A 23,311-nucleotide genomic window follows, 5' to 3' on the forward strand; every position below is an offset into this window, starting at 1 on the left:
AGAATATTTTAACAAATATAATTTTCAAATACTTACATAAAGCTTAGTAAAAGTTAAGAGACAAAGTATGCACAGTCAACGGATTGGAAAATAAGTCTTCTACAATTGAATATGATAATTAAGAGACAAACAAATTCGAAAGAGAAACTTTGTAACCATAAAACCAAATACAAAAACATTTCGTTTGTTATATATTTGCAAAATTTATTTTTTTACATACACCCCTTCACCGAAGTATCTGTAACAAATTTATGCTTTCCATCGGTGCAAAATCAATAATATTAATTTGCAATATCATATGACAAGTACTTCTCCATCAATAACAAAAAAAAGTTATCTTAATTAGAGTGAGACTAAATATTAATGGATAGTCTAATATAAGGTGAAACTTTATGCCTAATAAATATAAATTTCGCCTGATATCATATTAGAAAAATGATTTAAGCCTAACTAAATCTCATAAAATCGGTTTAATGTGGGGTAGAAATGAGAAAGTGAAGCACCGTATATGAAGACTCATAAACTCATTGTCTTAAGGTTTTAGGTTGAGAGTGGTATTAATGCCTGATGTGGTTAGACTTAAGTCTCATTGGTGTTTGTTCTCCCCAGTGACTCCCCTCTATAGACCCATCAAGTGGTAATATAACAACACCCACTTATATACTATAAAATTGTTTTATCTCTAGTCGATGTTGGATTTCCAACACAAATGAATAATTTAAATACAATTTTTTAAACACATTGATTTTAGTCAAACATAACTCTAACTCAAATAAGCAGTCAACATATTCTTATAGAATAGAATAATTGAGTGTAATGTGTGTTGAAACACTCTATGTTCATAGAGTGTTTAGGTCATTTCTAAATCAAGGGTTCAACTTATTCAAGTTGATTCATTATCGGCTAAAATACATTGTACTACTTTTTTAAATAATAGTTATTTACAAAATATATAAACGTAGGTATTAAATTTAACCTAAATAGGTAAATGATGATAAGCTTGCAGTTTTACTTGAAAACCAACCCTTAATAAAACGTAGTTTAATTACTTGAAAAAAAGAAAGTGGGGAAACATGATATTGAATTATGATAGATAGTGGACACTCATCCTTCCATAAAAAAGATTGATGATGGGAGTGAGCCATTAGCATTTGCTTTGAATGTGGTCACATTCACAGCCACAAATTGAACCTAAACCGACAAGGAAACATAAAATTAGGTGTTTATTTTTAGCTTCCACTTGTTCCTACCTAATTAAAATTGCTCCATTATTCAATCAAAGTTCTCCCAACAAATACTAAGATAGAGTATTTGGCTTATAGCTCCGCAATATATTGGTGCCTGCTGCATTTCTAGAACAAAGAATGTTATATATACTTAATAAATGGCATTTGTGACACTAACACCAATAAATGCAAATCAAACAAATGTTAGGTAAAACCATGTCTTTATCTCATCAATATAGTAGAGAATTTCATATTTGTGAGGATACAAAAGAAAATTGTGGAGGCGTGGGAAGAAATACCCAAGGGTAGAAAGTCAAATTAAAAAAAAAAATAGTAGAAAATAAAGTTACTTTATTATTATTAGTAATTTTTTTTTATTTTAATATGCTTTAATTATTTATTATAATAATTAAAAAGATAAATATTAATAAAATCCCCAAATATGTAATCCCAAGAAAAAAATAACCCTCTAAATACGAGTATTTGAAGTTCACACACATACATTACAAGAAATCAGCTTATTATCTACGCTAGTTTTTCATATATAATGTTCTATTCTCGTCGGTAATGCATTGTTATCTACGAATTACCTATGAAGCAAATTTCGTAAGTATTTAGCTGGTAGGTAACTTTATATACGAAATTATGTTTCGTAGATAAAGTACTTACGAATATTATCTACGAAAGGAAAACATAGATAATTATCTACGAATAACCTACGAACATGTTATCTACAAAAATAGTTGTAGATGTGGATAATTTTCAACTGAAGTTATCTACTAAATATTTCGTAAGTAACTTATCTACGAAAATTGTTGTAGGTAATTTATCTACGATATTCTGCGTATATAAATTACCTACGAAAATCTTCGTAGGTAAATTATCTACAAAAACTATCGTAGATAATTTATCTCCAACATTCTGCATATGTAAATTACTTATGAAAATCTTCGTAGGTAATTATTTATGACAATCTTCGTAGATAATTTACATACGAAACTTTTCGTAGGTAACGTTATAATATAAAAAAAATTATAAAAAATTTAAAATAATTTTAATTTCTAAAAATTATCATTAAATATTTTTACATATATTGATTGATGTCAAGACTTACGTCTAAACTCTACCTGTCGACAATATAGTAGACAATTTTGTATACATAATTATAGCTCATAAAAGATTCTAGAATTAGAAAATATAATAGTTTTATATCAAAGATAAGAGAAGTGATGTTTAGACATAAAACTAGCCTCCAGTTGTAGATCCTACAAACATCCCAACATTCAAATAACACCTTCAAATATAACAACATAGTTTTCCAAAGGTTTAACACCATTCATATCATCACATCAAAACAGTAAAACTACAAATATAAAATAAAGTAGATAACACAAATTAAGAAACTAACAAATAATATACATAGGTCAAGTCCTACAATTTAAAAACTAACTAATTTTACCCCTAGTTCAAAAAGTCCTACAATTACAAACCTAACTAATAATCTGCATAATGAGAAGAGTTTTGTCCATGATGGTGGTCCCTCTTTTGAGCATCATCTTGGTTTTAGTTCTCATTTTGTGGTTGTTCATTGACGTCTTGCAAAATGGTTTGTGGGGCGGGAGGAAGAAGAGGGAGAACAACAATTAATAGAGATTCTAATTTTCTCTACAGTCGTTGATTCTCCTCCCTAGATTGACAAATTTCTTCTTCCAACCTTAGAATCTTTTGTGAATCCATAGTTGTAGAACTAGATGTTTATTGTGTGAATGCTTCCCCACAAAGATAATTTTCATTCAGTTTTCCAATCCTATATACCTGTCCCTTAGGATTTTTGCCACCAGCAACAACTAACCAACTTTTTTTCCTTAACTTCTCTTCCTCATCAGGGTCCAATGGAGATATTTATTCTCCTTCGCCATAAGAAGCAGCCTCAGATCTTGCTTGAGAAAATACAGGTTCAAATTCCTCATGTTTTTCAAAAATAGACATGTTATATAATGGCAAGTCTTTATATTTAAAAAGGAGGAAAGATTTAAGAAGTTAGAGAAAATACATATGTTTGTTTAGATCTTTGATCTACAAAATCACCGGTATTCTTTTGAACATAAGTATGGTGGAAAAACTCATCAAAATGTACATGACGACCCAACTGTTCTGCCTATAACCAAAACTAATTAATCATGATAAAATAGTAATCAAGTTATATAACAATATTTTTTAATGTACATACCATGCGAAAGGCATGCTCATGGATGGTGATTGAGCCACTTGTGTGCAAACATCCACCCTTCTCAGATGCTCGATTCTTTTGATTACAAACACTCTTTGTCAAAACTCGGGTTGGTTCTACTTACCAAGTAAACTGTTCCATACTCTATCAAACATCCAGTAAGGTTTTCTCACAATTTTTCTTACTTCCATGAAGATTTCAGAAAGTCTATGAGAGGCTTTTGTGTTGAAAATTTTTTCTAATCTTCTCCTCATGTTCAGGTTTCCAAATAACCTTTCTCTCCATTAAGAGATAATCTAATAGTTAAGATATTGATTATTACAAGTTTGGATTCCAACACTCCCATAATCCTTGTCACTGCCCTAAGTTATCCGTATATAATATAATAATTTTCTTTTCTCTTAAAAAAGAACTATATTATTTTTAAGCCTTCTCATAATAAGTGTAAGTCTATTATTACGTGTATTAAATAAGGAATGTTCCGTTAATATTAAGATGGACATATGTAAATTAAAATCTAATTTTATTATAAAGTATTGCAAGTTTAAAATCATTAATGAATTTGAACAATTATCCTCCTTTAATAAGCAAAAAGGATATGAACAACTAAGTGAATCCAAAAGATGTAAACATGGATTCATTTGTGGCTATTGTACATCTACCCCACAATTATTAACTACACCCCTCAATAACATAGAAAGGCTTAAATACCTTAATTATTGAATCATATTATTATTATTATTATTATTATTATTATTATTATTATTATTATTTTTGATGTTTTTACTAGTGTCCTCCCATAGAAGAAAAGAGAAAAAACACTACAAAGTGAGAAAAAAAAAACAACTCATTTCAAAATGTTCTATCTGAAACATAATTCATGCGTTCCGTAATTTATTTACGAAACATATTTCTTATAGAAGTGTTATGGAAATCTCATTTAAAAAGATGTTAAAGAAAAATTATTCTGAAAATTTCATTATGAGAAGCTTGTTCCAGAATACATTTCATGTATTTTGAAAATCCTATTTTGAAATTTTATTTTGGAAATCTTTGTTCCGATTTTTTTTTTCTGAAATTTTTTTGAAATGTATATTCTAGAAATCACTTTTAAAAAATAAAATAGTCATTTTGAAAATTTAAGCAAGTGCACGAAGAAATTATGGAAGTTCTAGAAGTAAAGGCCTTTTAGTTGAATATTGTAGAGAGACAAAAAAGCCCAGATAAAATTTTGCGTATCATTTGAGGTTCCCCTTATCCACATCCAACTTTTTACTTTTCACACACCGACTCTGAGTTTTTTCTCATATAGGTTTTATGTAAACTAATTTCCGTAATATAGTTATATATCTGATACATTATAGTAATTACTTTTCATAATATAAGAGTTATACTATAAACAAATTGCATGAAAGATTGGAAAAAAAGTTTAAAGGCAAAACAGAGAAGAGATGTGACTTATAATTTCATTTTAAGTTAAATTTATCTTTATAAAACTAATTCATAAAATGAAATGTTCAAGTCTATATAATTTATCCTGACCAAATCATTAATTAATATAATAATTTGCATATCTTTAATGAAAAAAACTAATATATTGAATATAAACATGTAAGATTGGATGTTTACGATGTTTTCTAACAACTCAATAATAAAAATTAAATAATAATAATAATAATAATTATTATTATTATTATTATTATTAATAAGAGAGAATTCAAATTTCAATTACAACTTAATCATTATATAAAATAAGAGCAGAACAATCTTTATTTACATATTTTAATTAAGTTATTATTAATCCATAAAATATTTTAAAGATCGACAAATAGAAAAGAAGAAGAATATCTAAAGGTGAAAGGATATGACAATCATCATTTGTTATTTTAATTAATTTATACTTTGTATTTCATTTTTGTATATGACCGGTCATAAAGAGATTTAAATATGTTGTTAAGTCTGGTAATTTCACCTATAATGATGTTTTTAAGTTACATAGTCATTGTATCCTCTATTGATGATGTATTTATTTGCATTAATTCATGATAGCATGATATAACAATTATATGAGCTTATAAACCTATAAAAGATGTATTCTAAAAAGTATCCATACACTAAAAAACTCACTCATACGCTCTTTATATTATATATATATATATATATATATATATATATATATATATATATATATATATATATATATATATATATATATATATATATATACTTAAAATTGAGAAGCACAAAATATGACCAAGATTAATCTGTGTTTGTTTCTAGCGATGGAAAACTTCATGCGATGATAGTTTAAAAAATGTTTAAATAAATTACCAAATACGAAAAAAAAAATTCTCCAACTTTTTTTTAATTTATGTAAAGAGTAGCAAAGAAAGTGTGATACAATCCTATCCTAATCAAAAATGAGTATGATCACTTTTGAATTGAATCCTTAAGAGACACAACAAAAATAAATGAGAGAAGAATGCATAATAAGATAGGAATAAAGGACATTACAATGTAGCAGATTGGTAAGTTAAGTGAAGTTTTGTTACAAAAACGAGTATGATCGCTTATGAATTGAATCCTCAAGAGACACAACAAAAATAAATGAGAGAAGAATGCATAATAGAATATGGATGAGGGACATCATGATGTAGCAGATTGATAAGTCATGTGAAGTTCTGTCATAAAGGTTTTAATATTCGATAAGAATAAGAGTTCTAATTCAAAAACCAAGAAAATCTTTTTTCAAAGAATGCAAATGCATATAATACAACTCAAAAGGGTTTACATTAGTTTTTGGTACCTCTTTTGATAGACACATAAGTTTAAGAAAATTTAAAAACGCTAAAAGAAAGTCCAAGCCCAAAAGTATAAAAACATAAACTAAATTATAGAAAAAAGTCCAAAACCCAAAAACATAAACAAATTAATTTTTCTAATAACTATTCTTCAAATGTGCTCATGATCTTAATGTTCTTTAAGTTTTTTCCTTCATGGAACATTATTATAAGATTCAAGGAGACATATTTTGATCTTTAATGTTGTCATAAATCCTTTGAATTGCAAAAGTTTTTAGTCAAATTCTTCTTATATATGTTTAGGTGTTTATTAACAATTATCGATTTTATCGGGTATAATTACTAATTTAGTCTCTTAAATTTTTTTTTGGTTTGGTTCAATTTCGTATCTTATTATTGGTTTGTTCAATTTAATTTTCCAATTATTTAAAAGTTTAATTTGGTCATTTATGTTAAGTTGGAGTTAACATTGTGCCCATAGAGCATATATGTTAAACCCTAATTTTCTTTTTAACTTTTAAATTTTTTGTTAGGTATGAAGCCCTGGAATTTTTAATTTTTTTTATGTGTCAAGTCTTGAAATTTTTAATTTTTTTTCTAAAAATTTATAAACTCTCACGTGTCAGGTTACTGTTATGCCACGTGTCATGCTGTTCATTTTCAATTTAATACTTATATTCTTTAACACGATCTAATCTTGTCATTTTCAATTGTAATTTAAGACTAAATTAGTAAATAAGCTTAATTATAACTTATATATACATGTTAAAATACTTTTTTTTAATTTATACATCAAATCACTATATCTAAATATTCAAATTATTTTACTTTTTACATTTTAATCTTTATACTTTTATATCTTTAAAATATTTTAACATGTATATATAAATTGTAATTAAACTTCTTTATTAATTTGATATCAAATTAAAATTAAAAAGAATTAGATCGTTTTAAAAAGAAAAGGAAATAAATTAAATAAAAAATTTAAATAAAATACTAAAATAAAAAAAAAACTATTGTCATTAACACATATTATAACAGTAAATTATTATGTGACCCAACATGACACTTCATATCTTTTAGAAAAAAAAAAAAATTGAAACCAAATTAAATCCTTTTCGATAAATTGAGGATTAAATCGAAGGACCGATGTTAAAGAAACTAAATTGAATAAAAAAAAAAATTAGGAGGTAATTATACCATTTTATTAAAAGCACTTCCAGAAAAATTCGAATTTCACCCTTCATCTTGGAACGGGCGTCTGACAGAGGCTGAAACCCCCCTCTGTAAAACAATGGCTTCCTCCAACACTCCCAAACCCCACAAATCTCCCAAGGCCAAGAAAGGAGAAATCTCCACAACCCAAAATAAAACGAAGGAGAAGACTCGAGACATCACCAAAGAGGAAAACCAAAAGAAGAAGAATAAGAAGCCCAAGCTCAGCAACGGCAATTCAAAACACCCACACCAAAAGGGCGCAGAAAGAAGCGGTGAAGATGAGAAAGCCAACGTTTTTCCCATGAATCGTATCAGGACCATGATCAAGGGCGAAGATCCTGATATGCGTGTTTCGCAGGAAGCGGTGTTAGCCATCAACAAAGCTGTGGTGATTTTCTATTTTGCTTTTTTTTCTGTTTATGTTTGCATGTTTGCATGTTTGGCATCTTTTTCATTGGTTTTGTTTCCCTTGCAGGAGAAGTTTCTTGAGCAATTCACGCAGGACGCTTATGCTTGTTGTGTCCAGGACCGCAAGAAATGTCTGAGTTACAAGCACGTTGGTAAGGTTTTATGACTGAGATATGTGAGTTCAGTGAAGTTTGAAATGGCGTTCTGTAGGATGTGTGCGTTTTGGTTTATGGATTTCCCAATTTCAACTGCACTTTGAATGGAAATCCTACTGTCACAAAGGTTCACCTTCTTCGGAAGCAAATGTGAAGGCTAACACACCCTATATACCTGTTTAGGTTAGGAGAATACACTTGTTGGGGAGTCCTAAACTTAGGTATGAGCTCAGTAAACCCAACTGAGCCTCTACTATCCATTCAACTTCTTTGACTGCTACCTCCCTTTTTAGGGTTGGATTGCATGGTGCCTTCTTCCCGTGTGAGGAGGCCATGGAAGAATATAGAATCTTGCTGTAATGTGCCTGTGAGCTGCTGGCTGTTTAAAGCCCTAAAGCCGCAATGTGATAGAGTGAGACAGTTATAATGGTTTGTTGGTCTAAACTTGGTCAGTCTGTAAGTGAGTAGGCCCATATTAGGTGCTAGGCTTGATGGAAGTTTTCTTACTCCACGACTAGAGGTTGTCTGATTCTTGGTTGAATAGTCCATACCCTGTCGGGGGTTGAGTCTAAAAGGAGAAAGTGGCAGGTGCTCTCAGATGGATGGTCCGATAACATTTTCTAGCTGATTGCTTTTCTGACATTGACGCTGATGTCTATTATTTGGGAATTGAAGGATTAATTCTTTATATTGATTGAAAATTTTCTGGCTTTTCTAGTTTTAGGCTTATACTTGTAGTTTGACCTTTTGGAAAATGTACTTTGAAGATGAACGGCTTGAGTAGAATTCCTGATCATTTTGTTGGTTACGTTTTTGGGGTGAGGGTGCTAAGTTTTTGAATGGGTTTAGTCATAAAGTAGGGAGTATCATACTGATCTTGATCTGATTCAGTGAATTTCTCAGTATAGACTCTAGTAGCTTTCCCACATCAAATTCATAATAGTAAATATTGGATTCTTTCCATGTACTGTGAATTAAGGAGCACTTAAATCTGTGCTACTAAATTCACCCAATAGAAAATAACTTAATGAATGGCGAATTCGGTCTTGTGTACCAATTCACAATTTGTTTTCCCATTAGTATGCAACCATTGATGTTTTGGGAGTTGAATTTGCATACCTTTGTTTGAAATGGATCAAGGCAGAGAACGAGTTTGAGTGCAGATAAACATGTGGTCAATGAATATCAGTAAGAGATGATGGAAGATGGGAAGAGGAGAAGTCACTTCTGGAAGAAAACAATGGAAGTGGAACTCACTGAGGACAATGATGAACAAGTTGGAATGGAATTGTCAAACAGATGCTTTTGAATCAGGAAGAGGCCTCTAGAGGGGTTTAGAAGGATTTGAAGTTAAAAGTATTTAATCAGAAAATTTTGTTTTGAGAGAGTATCAATATCAACACCTTGGGAAATGAAATAGACAAAAACGTATAATGCAACTTTTAAATTTCTTTAAAGAATCATATTAGTAGGTACTAAATGTTATTATCAAACATATTATTTAAATAATATATCAACCGAACATACCCCCATGTTACGAATTAGCATACCACACACCCATATCAACACTAAAGTGTTTATTTGTGTACCAGGTAATTAGTATTAAATTGAGCAGAATCTCTCTGTTTGATAATTTATTCTGTTCACTTCTATATAGCTATCAGGTCATTCCGTTATGAATATCATCAAACCTTGCAAATATTCTGCACACCTCCTACTTGTAATTGCAGTAAACTCCATTAAATAACTGCAACAGGTTCTGCACAGTCACTTGGTTGTGGAAACCTATATTCTAATTAAGTGCAATAAAATACTATGCCTTAATGGAGTAGACATAAGGTAAAATTGTTCAACTTCATCAATGCCGAGCAATTGCTAAAGGAATGGTATATGTTGTTCTATTGTTTGCTATTGCTCGTTTTTTTAAAGTACTCTCTCAAAGCTTTTGCAGAGACTGCCTTCTCTTTCCCTGTGCAATGTTGAAGGAAACATCTATCCTGAAAAGATTAAAGTGCAAGAGTCAAGAGGAATATCTCTAATCTTAACCATTGATTATTGATTAAGCATCGATATTAATTTACTACATACCTTTGATTTCATTAACTTTGATCTCTTTAGTAAAAGCAAAAGCAAGGAGGGTGTGTAATATTGTGAAACCATTTGTAATTGGTTGGCAGTCAATATTGTGAGTATTGTGTTAGGTCTTAACCACTTTGTAAGAGTAATATTTAGTATGAAGGTGTAACCTAGATGGTTTGTAGAACTACTATGTTTTATGACCATTCGAATTGTTCCTTCATCTTTGTGTTTGATTGTGTATCTGCTTACAGGCTCATTGAGTCTCTTAAATATTTATTTTCCAATCACTGATTTGTCACTCGCTTATCCTTTCAGCAAATGTTGTTAGTAAGAAGAGGAGATACGACTTTCTTTCCGGTAATTTCATATCCCTGTTGCAATGCTAATCATATTCTTAAGTTTACCTTTCCCTGTTTTCACCTTACCCTTGCAAGTTTTTTTACGTTGCTTTTACTTGTTCAGATTTTGTTCCTGAGAAAGTGAAAGCTGAGGATGCATTAAGAGAGAGAGATGCATCAGGCAATGGAGTCTTTCAGAAAATCTAAAGCGAGCTAGTGGAGAATCTAAACTAGTACATTATAGAATCATGTCACATTTTGTAATTGAAACATGCTTCAGGATGAGTAATACTGATTTATAATTTTCGATATTTTATTTATTTTCGCACTTCTCTTTCTTAATAGTTCTATTCCCGTAATTATATAACTGTATATATGGTTTTTCAGTGACCAGGCATGCTTAATGCTCGAGTCTGCTTTGGTAGCATGATGCAAATTTGCCTTTACCACTGGATGGAATCACAGTATATTGTTAATAACAGCAGAACGCTAGCAAACCTGTTATTAAACCCGTTTTATCTAACGAAGTTGGACTCCATTTGAATACTCTTTACATGTTATCTAGAATATTGTCTCCAATCTAGCCTAGCAATCAAAGCTACGTTGATGTTCGAACCAAACCCGAAAGCGAGATACACATACTATGTTCTAGATCACGAGATTGTTAAATGTCATTCTCTTTTCGATTTCTAGAATGCCGAAAAATATTAACTTGAAGTGGACCTCTCAACATACAAGCCGTGAGATACTCAAATAATCGTCTGAATGAATTACGCAGTGGAATTCTGCGAAACATACGATTAGAGAAAGTAAACATGAAAACTTTCAAACTTCTTGGTCTTCTTAGATGGCACATAATATATGCTTTTGACAACATATGATGTATCAGGTAAACAAATTCCAAGAAGAGTGACTCAATGTAAAGAATGAAAAAAATCGAGCAACTTGTGGTAACACCCTTCTTTGGCTTACTCTAATATACGATGATGTGTTAAACCGTCGTTCTTCACCATCAAAGACATATAATCAACTAAATAAGAATTCCCGCCGGCATTCAACACCGACCAAGTTGCAAAAACCATGCATCGTAAGGTCAGATGCTAACATCATCAAATTGTCTTGCAAAGGTTAATTACAGACTCGTTCCTTAAGTTAGCCGCTAGCACTTGATTGTTTTGCCACTTCACAAGAATTACAAGTGAATGCTACGTTATCATGCTCATCTTTTTTTTTTTTTTTTGCCCTACTTAGATCTCACTATTCTTTTCCTGCCTTCCCAAGCAAAATCCAACTGGCTAACACAGTATTGCATTTCCATGACAAACCACCTTTCATTGATGTGTAAGCATGCAGATCTGCTACAACAACTGAACTTTCTACACAAACATTCCACCAAACCAAGAAAAAACAAACCCCTTTCACTCTTTTCATCTTTCCATATATTACCCTCCCTCCACAATCCCCACATCGAAAACTCTCACTTCAAGGACCACTCTTTCTTTCTTTCTTTCAGTCAACAAAAGATGGTGATGATGATGAAGAAGCATCCACTCTTCTCTCTCACCCTCCCACTTCTTCCGATACTACTCTTTTCCCACTTCACCATCTCTCTAGCCCAGTCACCCGCCGCCGCTCCAACCGCCCCCGCCACCGCCACCACTGCCACCACTCCGGCGCCGGTACCCTCCTCACCCCCGACAGACATCATCAGAATTCTCAAAAAGGCCGGGGGTTTCACCACCCTTATCCGTCTCCTTCAAGCCACGCAAGTTTCCAACCAAATCAACTCCCAACTCCTCACCTCAAACGGTGGCTTAACCTTATTAGCACCAAACGACAATGCCTTCTCAAGCCTCAAACCTGGCTTCCTCAACTCCCTCAACGACCAACAAAAGAACGAGCTCATCCAGTTCCACTTGCTACCCACATTCGTTTCCGTTTCGAACTTTGACACTCTCAGCAACCCCGTGAGAACGCAGGCCGGTGAAAACCCTGATCGGTTGGCACTGAACATAACAAGCTCCGGAGGGAACCAAGTGAACATGACCACCGGGATCGTCAATGTTACGTTAGGTGGCACTGTCTACACCGATCACCAGCTTGCGGTTTACCAAGTGGACAAGGTGCTTCTTCCTCGGGATTTCTTTGTCGCTAAGCCTCCTTCTCCGGCTCCGGCGCCAGAAAAGCCTAAGGGGTCTAAGAAGAAATCTGCAGACAGCACTGGAACTCCTGCGGATGATGCTGAATCTGCTGCTGTCAGTGTGAAACAGCAGCATGTGATATGGGTTACTGTTGTTGCTGCAGTTTCAGTTGCAGCATTTTCGTGGTCACAATGAGAGGTTGGAGTTGAAGAATATAAGCATTGAAGTGAAACTATATCATCTAGGGTGGATTAAAGAATGAACGATCAACATTTTGCAGATACATTGGTTTTAAATAATTGGCTTTTTTTTTTTTTTCTGTTCTTTTTCATTCGCTAATGGTTCAAGTTTTCAGGTTGTGGTGGAAATTATATTTGATTTATAAAGATTTATAAGAAAAACTTCATATATCTTCTGTATTACTTATGAGAAATTCTAAATTTGTGTATAAGTTGCATACAATGATAGTAGAGAAATGATAATTTTTTTTTAAGTCGTTAAACTTCACATTATGCAACGTGTTTAGAGATAAGGAGTACACTTCTTTTTTTATTGGAGGGTGGTGTTTGACACCAATACTTCCATTTGATACTTCATATATTATTAAAAAAAGTTGGTATTAAATAATAGTTATTTGAAAATAGTGATATCAAAATAACTCTTTTATTTTATTTTATATATATATATATATATATATATATATATATATATATATATATATATATATATATATAAAGCACGCACCGATGACTCAATCCATGTATCCATGTATAAGAATAGACGGACTATGATATTATGACAAATTTTTTATTTTTTATAAAGTTTGACAAAGTTTATTTTTTAATAATTTTTTTTTTCTCTTTCCAATTTACATCAAATCTTTCCTTCTTCCATTGAGAGGCCGTCACATGTATTGTCAAAAGTTTATCGATGAAACTTTGTTAAAATATATTTTTCCGATATGATGATTTATGCAGTTATATATGTTTTTGTAACAAAAGTGAATTAAAAATAATGGATGGTGACAAAATAAAACTTTGGTGTACTCTCTTGCCAATAAAAAACAGCAGAGTGGTCTTCCAATACCAAATTTTTCTACCAAACCACTAATACTCCCTTGTCAATCCGGTCTCAGGACATGTTTATGAAATGTTGAGGATGTTGAAGGATTCAATCTTTGTGATATTATCAGTAGGAGCTTCAACTAGTGGTAATCAGTGTATGAATTCAAATTATTGCAACTTATATAAGCTTTTACCATCATCATGTTATGATATTGCACTACGATATTTTCAACCAAAGACCGAAGAGAAAATGAGGACTAGGTAGTCCAAGTTAAATGAACATTTCGTAATTATTAATCTATTAAGTAACTGATTTAAATGCACTTAATTGGACATAGGTCGCAGTAAGAGAGTAAAAAAAGTTATCATTTGAGATTTTATGTTTCATGTATGTCCAAACATTTAATTATATATAATTGTGGTGAAGTAAAAATTTCTTCGGTATTCACTTTTCCTCACCTAAATACAATCCTATTCCATACACTTCTTCTTTAAATAGGTTTATGTTAGACATCATTGTCATATCACATGAAAATTTTATTAGAAAAAAAGAAGAAAAAAGGAAAAAATGTGGAAGACTATACCAAACCCATAATAAAATTACATTGTACATATAGACAAAAATATCAGTTATAAGAAAATAAACTAAGTAAATCCATTGATAGAAGATAGTAAACCAATGTAACTCCTAACAGCTTGGTAACCAATGTAACTCGTGATAGTCTCTAAATTGATCACTAACTTTAACTATCAAAATTTTGACTACCACATGAATTTGTTTTTACATCGGTCTCTAATTAAAAAGTTGATTTCTAAACAAGTTTTTCATCAATAAAATTATCATTATTTAACAAGTTTCTTGTAGTGATAGCTAAGTCAATTATTTTATATTAGTTTTAAATTGGGTAAAAATAAGAAAAGAGAAGAATAGCCATTATTTTTTTTATATATATTATAAGATACTTTTAAGATTCATTCAATATTAAAATTTAAAATTAAAATATATTTACTATTTTTATCTTTAGAGATAAAACTACTGCTTACTATATATTACAAAAATATTTAATAATAATAATTTAATGCTATAATATGAAAATTAATATATAGGAGATAAATTATAAGTTCTAAGTAAAATATAATTATTTTAATAGAAAAAACGTTAATATACAGAAAATATTACTTTAAATTATACAAAAAAAAAACAAAGGAGTAATGAAAAACAAAAATAACATTAAAAGTAATAAAAATGTATATTTAAAATATATTAAAAATTTAATTATATAAATTAATGATACAAAAGTATACATACTTGTATAAAATTTAGTTATATTATAGTCAAAATGAACAAATTGAAACGTAAAAACAATACTATTAAGAACAATATGTAGTAATACAAGTAAATTACAAGCATATAAGTTCTTTCATAACACAGTCTTGAGAAAAAAAAGTATCCGAATTTAGAGGGTTGGTGTTAGAGGGTATTTAACATGTGAATTGAATAGAAACTTAGCATGCAATTCATCTATCAATAGCACATACTTTTCTTTTTCAGCTTGCTATAAATTATCAATACTTTTTAGTGGAAACAAACACAAGAAAAGAGCTAACCCCTGATAAAAGCAATGCTCATAGATTCATCTGAAAAACCTAACATTGCAACAATAAACATATGAAAGCTGAAAGGAGCTTGGAATCAACCTCCAAAGCCCAAAACTCAAAGCAGCATCCTCATACATATGTAATTATCCTCAACAAAAGCACTAGTCAGTGTTACTGCAAAATTGCATCTGAACCTAGTAGCTTCTGAGGAATAAGATGCTGAAATATAACTATAATGTTTGGTGTTAAAAGCATCACAATTTCATTAATGTGCATTTAGCACCCAATTGAGCTCTAACTTCTAACTCCTCTTTTTTCCTGCATTCCCAAGCAAAAGGAAAAAACATTGTTCTCACTCACCTTTATCTCATCTACCTTGATGCATCACCTTAATCTCCTACAGGACCACCACAGACCTCACACATAACACAAGTATATACAGAGAAATTTCATCACCAAAGCTTCATTCATTTACCCTATAAAAGCCACACCATTCCAACACCATTCAAATAACAACTACTAATCTATCACCAAAGCAACTTTACTCTATAGAAAAATGAAGCTATTAGTTTTATTCTCCCTCTTACTCCTCATACCTTTTTCCTCCTTATATTCAACCACATTAGCCCAAGCACCTGTTGCAGCTCCATCAAAACCAATTGTCCAAGCACTATCCCAGTCACCCTCTTCTTCAGACACCTCTGATTCTTCCCCTGATGATCTCATCAGAATATTAAGAAAGGCCAAATCATTTAACATCCTAATTCGGCTGATGAAAACCACCCAATTGATCAACCAACTCGATGCTCAGCTCATAACCATAAAATCAGGTGGCTTAACCATCTTTGCCCCAGATGACAGTAGCTTTTCAAACCTCAAAGTAGGGTTCCTGAACTCTCTGGCTGATAATCAAAAGATCGAACTTTTGCAGTTCCATGTTCTTCCCACTTACGTTTCAAGCTCAAACTTTGATTCTCTGAGCAACCCTGTGAGAACACTAGCTGGGGATAACCCTGACAGGTTGCAACTAAACGTGACAGCTTATGGCAACAATGTGAATATCTCAACAGGAGTGGTCAATGCCACGATCACAGGGGTTATATACTCAGACAAGGTGCTTGCTATATATCATGTTGACAAGGTGCTTCTTCCTTTGGACTTCTTCAAACCTAAGCCACCAGCTCCTGCACCCTCTCCTTCAATAGCACCAAAAACTGATAATGATAACTCCTCTGCTGATGATAGTCTTGGAACATCCAAGGACAGTTCTGGCGCATGGAGTTTGACGAGTTCTCTAGGAACAACGTTGGTGTCCCTTGGATTTTCTTTAGTTGCATTGGTGATTATTTCAAGTTGAAGGCTGGACCAGACCAGACAATCTATTTGATGATTTTGAATTTATGTTCTTTCTCTGAGCAGCATAGATTTTGAGGGACATGTGAGCTGCAATATGTTTCTTTTGATTCAATTAAGATCGTTTTTGTGTGAACTTTGATGCAATTAAGACAATCAAAATTTTCATCTCCAACTACAGAAGTTGATACATATTATGACGTGCGAACATATCTACTAAGACTTTCCTCAGTTTCCAATAATTGTCATGGTAAGAACTACGCATTGACAGTCTACAAAAGTTTGATAAAGAACTTGAAAAACAGACCAAGAACATAACTGTGTTACATAAATTTTCATAAATTGTTTCGTTATGAACTAAAAAGGAAGCACTCGAGGTTGTAGACAAATTGCAGGACCTTATGGTGGCTATCCTAAAACCTTATACGGAAGCCTTTCGTTTTGTTCTCTTAATGATGTTGAATGATCTTTCAGTGACATGTATAGGTATAATGATGGAAGTCATTTCTCTTGTATTTTTACTAAAGTATGAATCAATGTATGGAGAATAGTATGGTTTAACAGCAAATAGAAAATGGCTGTGTTTCTCTTTTCTATTCATGTTATGGTTCTGTTATATGGTTTAAGGTATAAGCTGTGTTCTTTCAACAAATAGACATTGTTTCTGAAGTACCCATGTATAATGTGCTTCATTAGCTATGGTCTTACAGATATGAATCTTCAGCTAGAGGCTAATGTTATTCAGGCATGATTATAGAACATCTTAAATATAAAGATCAACCGAGCATGAAATCCCATAATTAAATCAAAATATTTTGTCTTTATTTTTTAGCAATAACATCAATTACTTATCACGAAATGTGGATCTATGTCCAAAAGTGAGATCTTTATATGGGTTAAAATGTCTTGTCTCGGTTTGTTTGCACTAAAATCAAAAGGTTGTGATGTCTTTATTTATATATTTGCCGTGGACAAGATAAAACGATCAAAATTTTCAGAGTTTAAATTCTGTGGATGTAAGAAGTTTTACTCTATCAGTAAATTAAAAACCATAATTGTAATGACTTTTAAAGAAGGTATTTCAAAAGTTAATAAACTCATCATCTGTTTGGCAAACATGGCAACGATAATTAGATAAATGATCCTTATTCTCTATGATAGATGGGATATATCCTCACACTCCACAGCCAACAGATTTCATAGCCATACATTTCACCAACCTATCATTTTCTTGGCCTCTATATAACCCTCTCCTTCACACATCCCAAGACACAGATTGCAAGAATCATTAATTCAAATCATTCACATTCTTCCACAAACACAATCATCAAAGCCATCAACAGGCTTCAATTGGCAACTGGAAGATGAAACAAGCAACCCTTTTCACCTTATCTCTCTTCCTACTCTTATGCTCTACCAGTTTGGCCATTTCACCTGCACCTGCAGCAGCACCAAAAGCACCTGCAGCAAAAACTCCCCATACCCCAAAGGCTTCAGCACCATCACCAAAACCATTAGTCCCAACATTACCTCAGTCCCCAGATTCCCCTGACTCTGTCCCTGATGACATCACCAGAATCCTCAAAAAGGCCAAAATGTTCTCAACCCTGATTCGCCTCCTCAAAACCACAGAAATCATGAACAACATAAACTCACAGCTCATAACAGCAAAGAGTGGGGGCATAACCATTCTTGCACCAGATGATTCTGCCTTTTCCAACCTCAAAGCTGGCTTCCTAAACTCCCTCAACGAAGGCCAGAAAATCGAACTTGTGCAGTTCCACATATTGCCAGAGTTTGTGTCAAGCTCAAACTTTGATTCTCTGAGCAACCCTGTGCAGACAGTGGCTGGCAAAGATCCTGTAAGGCTTCCACTGAACGTGAATGCATTAGGTAACAGTGTCAACATTTCAACTGGGGTCGTCAATGCCACCGTTTTGGGTGTAGTCTACTCCGATAATAAACTTGGGATTTATCACGTCGACAAGGTGCTTCTTCCTCTTGATTTCTTTGCAACCAACAAGGCTCCAGCTTTGGCTCCAACATCTCTTGCAAAGGCTCCCAAAGCTGCTAAAGAAAACTCTTCTGATGACGATCAAGAAGAGACAAACCAGGATCATAATAAATCTGGGGCACTCAGTTTGAGCAGCGTTAGTGGAACAAAGTTGATGTCACTTGGGATAGCCTTGGTTGCTATGGCAACCATGTGGAGTTGATCATTTACCAGCTGCACTTTCAGTTTTCTTTGTCGTTAATTTCTTTGTTTAATTGGTGCTTTTTTTTTTTTTTTGTTTAAATTTTCCTCTCTTTGTTGTTTCTTTTGTATGAATGTTTCGTAAAGGGGAAAAAAAATGCTTGAATGATTAACGATTCTCATCTGAAACCATGCATAATTGTTCCTATCATTATGCTTTATAAGGAGTCCAGGATGAATTCATGTTTCATAACTCCTATCCTCTTTTTCGTTCAAATATATCCCCTCAAGGTAATGTATATAAGTATATGAAAACTGTCCAAAGCATCCAAATATAGTTAATTATGAATGTTCTTGAGTTGAAAAGGATCGAGAGAAACATATACAAACTATTCTAGGTGAGGATTCATCATGCATTAGTTATAATCAAGATAACTTGTGTTTATTCTTTTAAACAATAGCATCTATTATTAATAAGAAGAGTGGACTTTTATCCAGAAACATAATCAATAACTTCAAATCTTTAGAAGATTTTTATCTCCATCTGTGCTACACAAATTTGTTGTCACCTTTTTATATTATGGTTTAATTACATAACAAATTTAATTGCTTTTTTATTAGTTTTCATTTTATCGATTTTTTTTAATTGACTCCTTCACCGTTTGATTTTACTCTCAATTGGAGTGTGACATAGTTGTTACGTTGCATCACTGCTTGTGTTTTTTTTACATGAATCACTCAATTAAGTTTTAAGTCCTTTAGTATCTTGAATTGAGTCTCTCTTAAAAGTTTTTGTTTTATTAAGTACCAAAAATATTTATATTTTTCAACTTATAAGTTGAGGGTGAGATGACTGATTGATCTTATAATCTTAACTAGAACATCACGAATTTGGACAATAAAAAAATTATATTAAGAAAAAATTATGTTCTGAAACCATAATTATCTTTATAAAAAACAACGTTGTTTCATTTTAAAAATTAAATACTAAAACAAAAATGAAATCAATTATGTGGAGACACTAAACAATGATGTTTGGTAAAATTAATTAGAGTTCTGGAACTTGATTTTTCTTATTGTTCAAGTTGATGATATTCTGTTTCAGACTACAAAATCAAATGTTTACACTAATCCAAAATGAAACAACAGAAACTCAATCTAAAAATATAGAAAACTTAAATACTCAATAGAACATATATAATTAATTTAAAATATCTAAATTTATTACGGACTTAAAATATATGTAAGTCTTATATTATATATTCATTGACTGATGGACTGGATGAAAGATTAAAATTAAAATTTTCAAAATTTGATGCTTGATTTTATGTTTGAAGTTTGAATCGAAGCTTAACAAAATGAAGTACTAAATCAAAAGTTCGAAGTCTGCTCGAATTATTTCCTGGACACATGTATGAGATACACTGTCTTGGATTCCAAAGTTCTATTAAGAGAAATATTATTCATATCATTTGTTTATTAATAATAAGACATGCCACATGTAAGAGATATCTGTGAATATTTACAAAAAGAATTAAAATGTTTAGTAACATATTTTAACTATAAATTCAAATAAAATACAATATATAACATTTATAAATTTTAAATAAAGTTCAAATAAATCATTTATATATTATTTAATGACAATTATGACGATTACAAAGGAAGGGAGAGTGTATTTTATAATCAATTGATCAAAAATAACCCATTCAAAATTAATGTGTTAATTTTTTAATAATTTTTTTAATTTTTTTTAGTTTAAATTAGAATATAGTAGATATGAATATCCCCATGTATGAATATTATGATACCGTATCCGTCCTGTTAATAAGTAGGTATAAAAATTATCCGTACCCATTATTCGCGGATATCTATTTCTTACCTATAGTGAGTTTTATTCGCAAATATCCACACATACAAATTTTGTTGACATATCTGTATCCACGTCATGCTAATTTACTATAACGAAAAATCAACCTCTCTCAAGTCCCAAATAATATGAGAAGACTCTAGACAAGTGTAATTTATAGAAGTCATAGCTCCCAAAAAGTGCTGAACTTTTTAAATTTATTAGTAAAATTGTACTTTGATCTACATCAATGTCTTCTCTGTTTTCTGATATGCTAGTAAGTTTTATTAGGAAATGGTTCCCAACTGCGATTTTGATCAGAATGTTAAAGTTTTCGAAGTTTTCTTAATATAATATGCAATTAAATTAATTTATCACAAAATTGACAATCATGATTGCAATCACAGTTAAAATCTTTACATCTTATAGAAATTCTATATAAAACAGTTGCAACAACTCCTTTCAAGTATCTCAGATGTCCATTATCAGCAAAGATGCAGATAATAATTAGATAACAAATCCTCATCTCCATGACAGAAGGGATATACCCTCCACAGCTACAAATTTTGCAACCTGTTAACCACAACATTTCACCAACACATTGAACATAAATTGTAAGAAGCATTTATTCACATTCTTTCAGTAGCATAAAACTCATCAATAGATATTTAATGAGTCCATTCTCACTTCACCATATCCGAACTCAATACTTAAACTAATTTATGCCAACAATATTTAGATCAAAGATCCTTATTCTCCATGACAGATGGGATACACCCTCACACTCCCCAGCTAACATATCATTTCACCAACCTATCATTTCCTTGGCCTCTAATCACTATATAACCCTCCTTCACGAATCCAACACATCAGACACAAACTACAACAATCATTTAATTCAAACCATTCACATTCTTCCACAATCATCAAACCCATCAACAGGCCTCAATTAGAACATGAAGATGAAACAAGCAACACTTTTCTCCTTATCACTCTTCTTACTCTTATGCTCTACCAGCTTGGCCATTTCACCTGCACCTGCAGCAGCACCAAAAGCACCTGCAGCAAAAACTCCCCATACCCCAAAGGCTGCAGCACCATCACCAAAACCATTAGTCCCCACATTACCTCAGTCCCCAGACTCCCCTGACTCTGTCCCTGATGACATCACAAGAATCCTCAAAAAGGCCAAAATGTTCTCAACCCTGATTCGCCTCCTCAAAACCACAGAAATCATGAACAACATAAACTCACAGCTCATAACAGCAAAGAGTGGGGGCATAACCATTCTTGCACCAGATGATTCTGCCTTTTCCAACCTCAAAGCTGGCTTCCTCAACTCCCTCAACGAAGGCCAGAAAATCGAACTTGTGCAGTTCCACATATTGCCAGAGTTTGTGTCAAGCTCAAACTTTGATTCTCTGAGCAACCCTGTGCAGACAGTGGCTGGCAAAGATCCTGTAAGGCTTCCACTGAACGTGAATGCATTAGGTAACAGTGTCAACATTTCAACTGGGGTCGTCAATGCCACCGTTTTGGGTGTAGTCTACTCCGATAACAAACTTGGGATTTATCACGTCGACAAGGTGCTTCTTCCTCTTGATTTCTTTGCAACCAACAAGGCTCCAGCTTTGGCTCCTTCATCTCTTGCAAAGGCTCCCAAAGCTGCAAAGGAAAATTCTTCTGAGGATGATCAAGGCGAAACAAAGCAGGTTCAGAGTAAATCTGGGGCAGGGAGTTTGGTTGGCCTTGGTGGAACAACGTTGATGTCTCTCGGAATAGTTTTGGTCGCAGTTGCAACCACGTGGAGTTGATGATCCATTTGGCGGCTGCATTTCTTCAGTTTTCTTTGTCAAACATGCTGTTAATTTCTTTTTTCCTTTTTTCCAGTCTTGTTTAAATTTTGCAACCTGTTTCTGGTTTCGTATCAGTGTAATGAAATGGATGTGATTCCTTCAATGAGTAATGGTTTTTCTATTTTGAAAAGAAAATTTGAGTTGGAGTAATTTAACACAGAAAATTTGTGCATTGTATGTAGCATGTGCCGTTTCCAATTAGTTTACTGTTTAATATGAAAGCCTTTCATGCTTGGGGAATTAAGGAGTTTGGTCTATTGTTAGCTCAATTGTCTTATACTAGAAAAATCTGATATGAGTACAATTTTATTACAAGCTGTGAATCTGATTTTCAGCAAAATGTTTGTAACATTATCTTCTATTATGTTGGTAGGTATAATAACTTTGAAAGCATTAGTGAATGAGTTTCAAGAGTTTAAATTGATTAAAAAAAATTTTGAGATTATGATTATGTGGGATTTAATTGTTTCTAATTCTTCAACCTCTGCTTTCTCTCTTTGTAAATTTTGATTTGAACAATAGTTAGATTATTTAATAGGAATGAAATTTGTTCACACCCAAGGTATTATTTACAAAGATAGATTTCTATTCTAACATCTAAAAGAGATAATGTTTAGCATTTCAATAGGAATGAACGAACCTTTTGGATTCATTGCGATGAGATTAATTAGGTGTTTGTTTAAGATTGGGTAGACCCGCTTAATTTCTCAAATCCATAGGTAAGAAGACTATGATACCAACTATTGATTTTTTTTATATAAAATATATTTACAAAATAGAGATTTATCATGTGAGGAAGA

General features: G+C 32.1%; 5 protein-coding genes across 6 annotated transcripts; all 5 read left to right on the forward strand.

The window, feature by feature from the left end:
- The first annotated feature begins 7,508 nt into the window (after nt 1-7,508).
- Nucleotides 7,509-10,964, forward strand: LOC114168570 (DNA polymerase epsilon subunit 4). 2 transcript variants are annotated; one of them, XR_003600698.1, is made up of 5 exons: nt 7,509-7,863; nt 7,951-8,035; nt 10,433-10,474; nt 10,580-10,740; nt 10,843-10,964. XR_003600698.1 is itself a non-coding variant. In XM_028053448.1 (4 exons), exons 1-4 carry the CDS (start codon nt 7,552-7,554, stop codon nt 10,660-10,662), a joined length of 522 nt encoding a protein of 173 aa, XP_027909249.1. In that variant the 5' UTR covers nt 7,509-7,551; the 3' UTR covers nt 10,663-10,797. The 2 variants fall into 2 exon arrangements, 1 of the variants encoding a protein (XP_027909249.1); XM_028053448.1 differs by lacking the exon at nt 10,843-10,964 and having other exon boundaries at nt 10,580-10,797.
- Nucleotides 10,965-11,906: 942 nt separating this feature from the next.
- LOC114168791 (fasciclin-like arabinogalactan protein 12) lies at nt 11,907-13,006 on the forward strand. The gene has a single exon (XM_028053738.1). The coding sequence runs from the start codon at nt 11,979-11,981 to the stop codon at nt 12,789-12,791; it is 813 nt and encodes a 270-aa protein (XP_027909539.1). The 5' UTR covers nt 11,907-11,978; the 3' UTR covers nt 12,792-13,006.
- Nucleotides 13,007-15,750: 2,744 nt separating this feature from the next.
- LOC114170020 (fasciclin-like arabinogalactan protein 12) lies at nt 15,751-17,034 on the forward strand. The gene has a single exon (XM_028055485.1). It carries the CDS (start codon nt 15,816-15,818, stop codon nt 16,614-16,616), a length of 801 nt encoding a protein of 266 aa, XP_027911286.1. The 5' UTR covers nt 15,751-15,815; the 3' UTR covers nt 16,617-17,034.
- An 855-nt stretch (nt 17,035-17,889) lies between these two features.
- On the forward strand, nt 17,890-18,979 carry LOC114168977 (fasciclin-like arabinogalactan protein 11). The gene has a single exon (XM_028053982.1). The coding sequence runs from the start codon at nt 17,977-17,979 to the stop codon at nt 18,826-18,828; it is 852 nt and encodes a 283-aa protein (XP_027909783.1). The 5' UTR covers nt 17,890-17,976; the 3' UTR covers nt 18,829-18,979.
- A 2,511-nt stretch (nt 18,980-21,490) lies between these two features.
- On the forward strand, nt 21,491-22,646 carry LOC114168854 (fasciclin-like arabinogalactan protein 11). The gene has a single exon (XM_028053822.1). The coding sequence runs from the start codon at nt 21,612-21,614 to the stop codon at nt 22,467-22,469; it is 858 nt and encodes a 285-aa protein (XP_027909623.1). The 5' UTR covers nt 21,491-21,611; the 3' UTR covers nt 22,470-22,646.
- Nucleotides 22,647-23,311: the final 665 nt, after the last annotated feature.

The sequence above is a fragment of the Vigna unguiculata genome, chromosome 11, assembly GCF_004118075.2.
Source record: "Vigna unguiculata cultivar IT97K-499-35 chromosome 11, ASM411807v1, whole genome shotgun sequence".
In the NCBI taxonomy this organism is placed as follows: Eukaryota; Viridiplantae; Streptophyta; class Magnoliopsida; order Fabales; family Fabaceae; genus Vigna; species Vigna unguiculata.

Coding starts and splice junctions, on each gene's coding strand:
- LOC114170020 (XM_028055485.1), top strand. CDS start 15,816: ATGAAGCTATTAGTTTTATTCTCCCTCTTACTCCTCATACCTTTTTCC.
- LOC114168977 (XM_028053982.1), top strand. CDS start 17,977: ATGAAACAAGCAACCCTTTTCACCTTATCTCTCTTCCTACTCTTATGC.
- LOC114168570 (XM_028053448.1), top strand. CDS start 7,552: ATGGCTTCCTCCAACACTCCCAAACCCCACAAATCTCCCAAGGCCAAG. Junction 7,864..7,950: donor TAGCCATCAACAAAGCTGTG/GTGATTTTCTAT, acceptor TTTCCCTTGCAG/GAGAAGTTTCTTGAGCAATT. Junction 10,475..10,579: donor GAGATACGACTTTCTTTCCG/GTAATTTCATAT, acceptor TTACTTGTTCAG/ATTTTGTTCCTGAGAAAGTG.
- LOC114168854 (XM_028053822.1), top strand. CDS start 21,612: ATGAAGATGAAACAAGCAACACTTTTCTCCTTATCACTCTTCTTACTC.
- LOC114168791 (XM_028053738.1), top strand. CDS start 11,979: ATGGTGATGATGATGAAGAAGCATCCACTCTTCTCTCTCACCCTCCCA.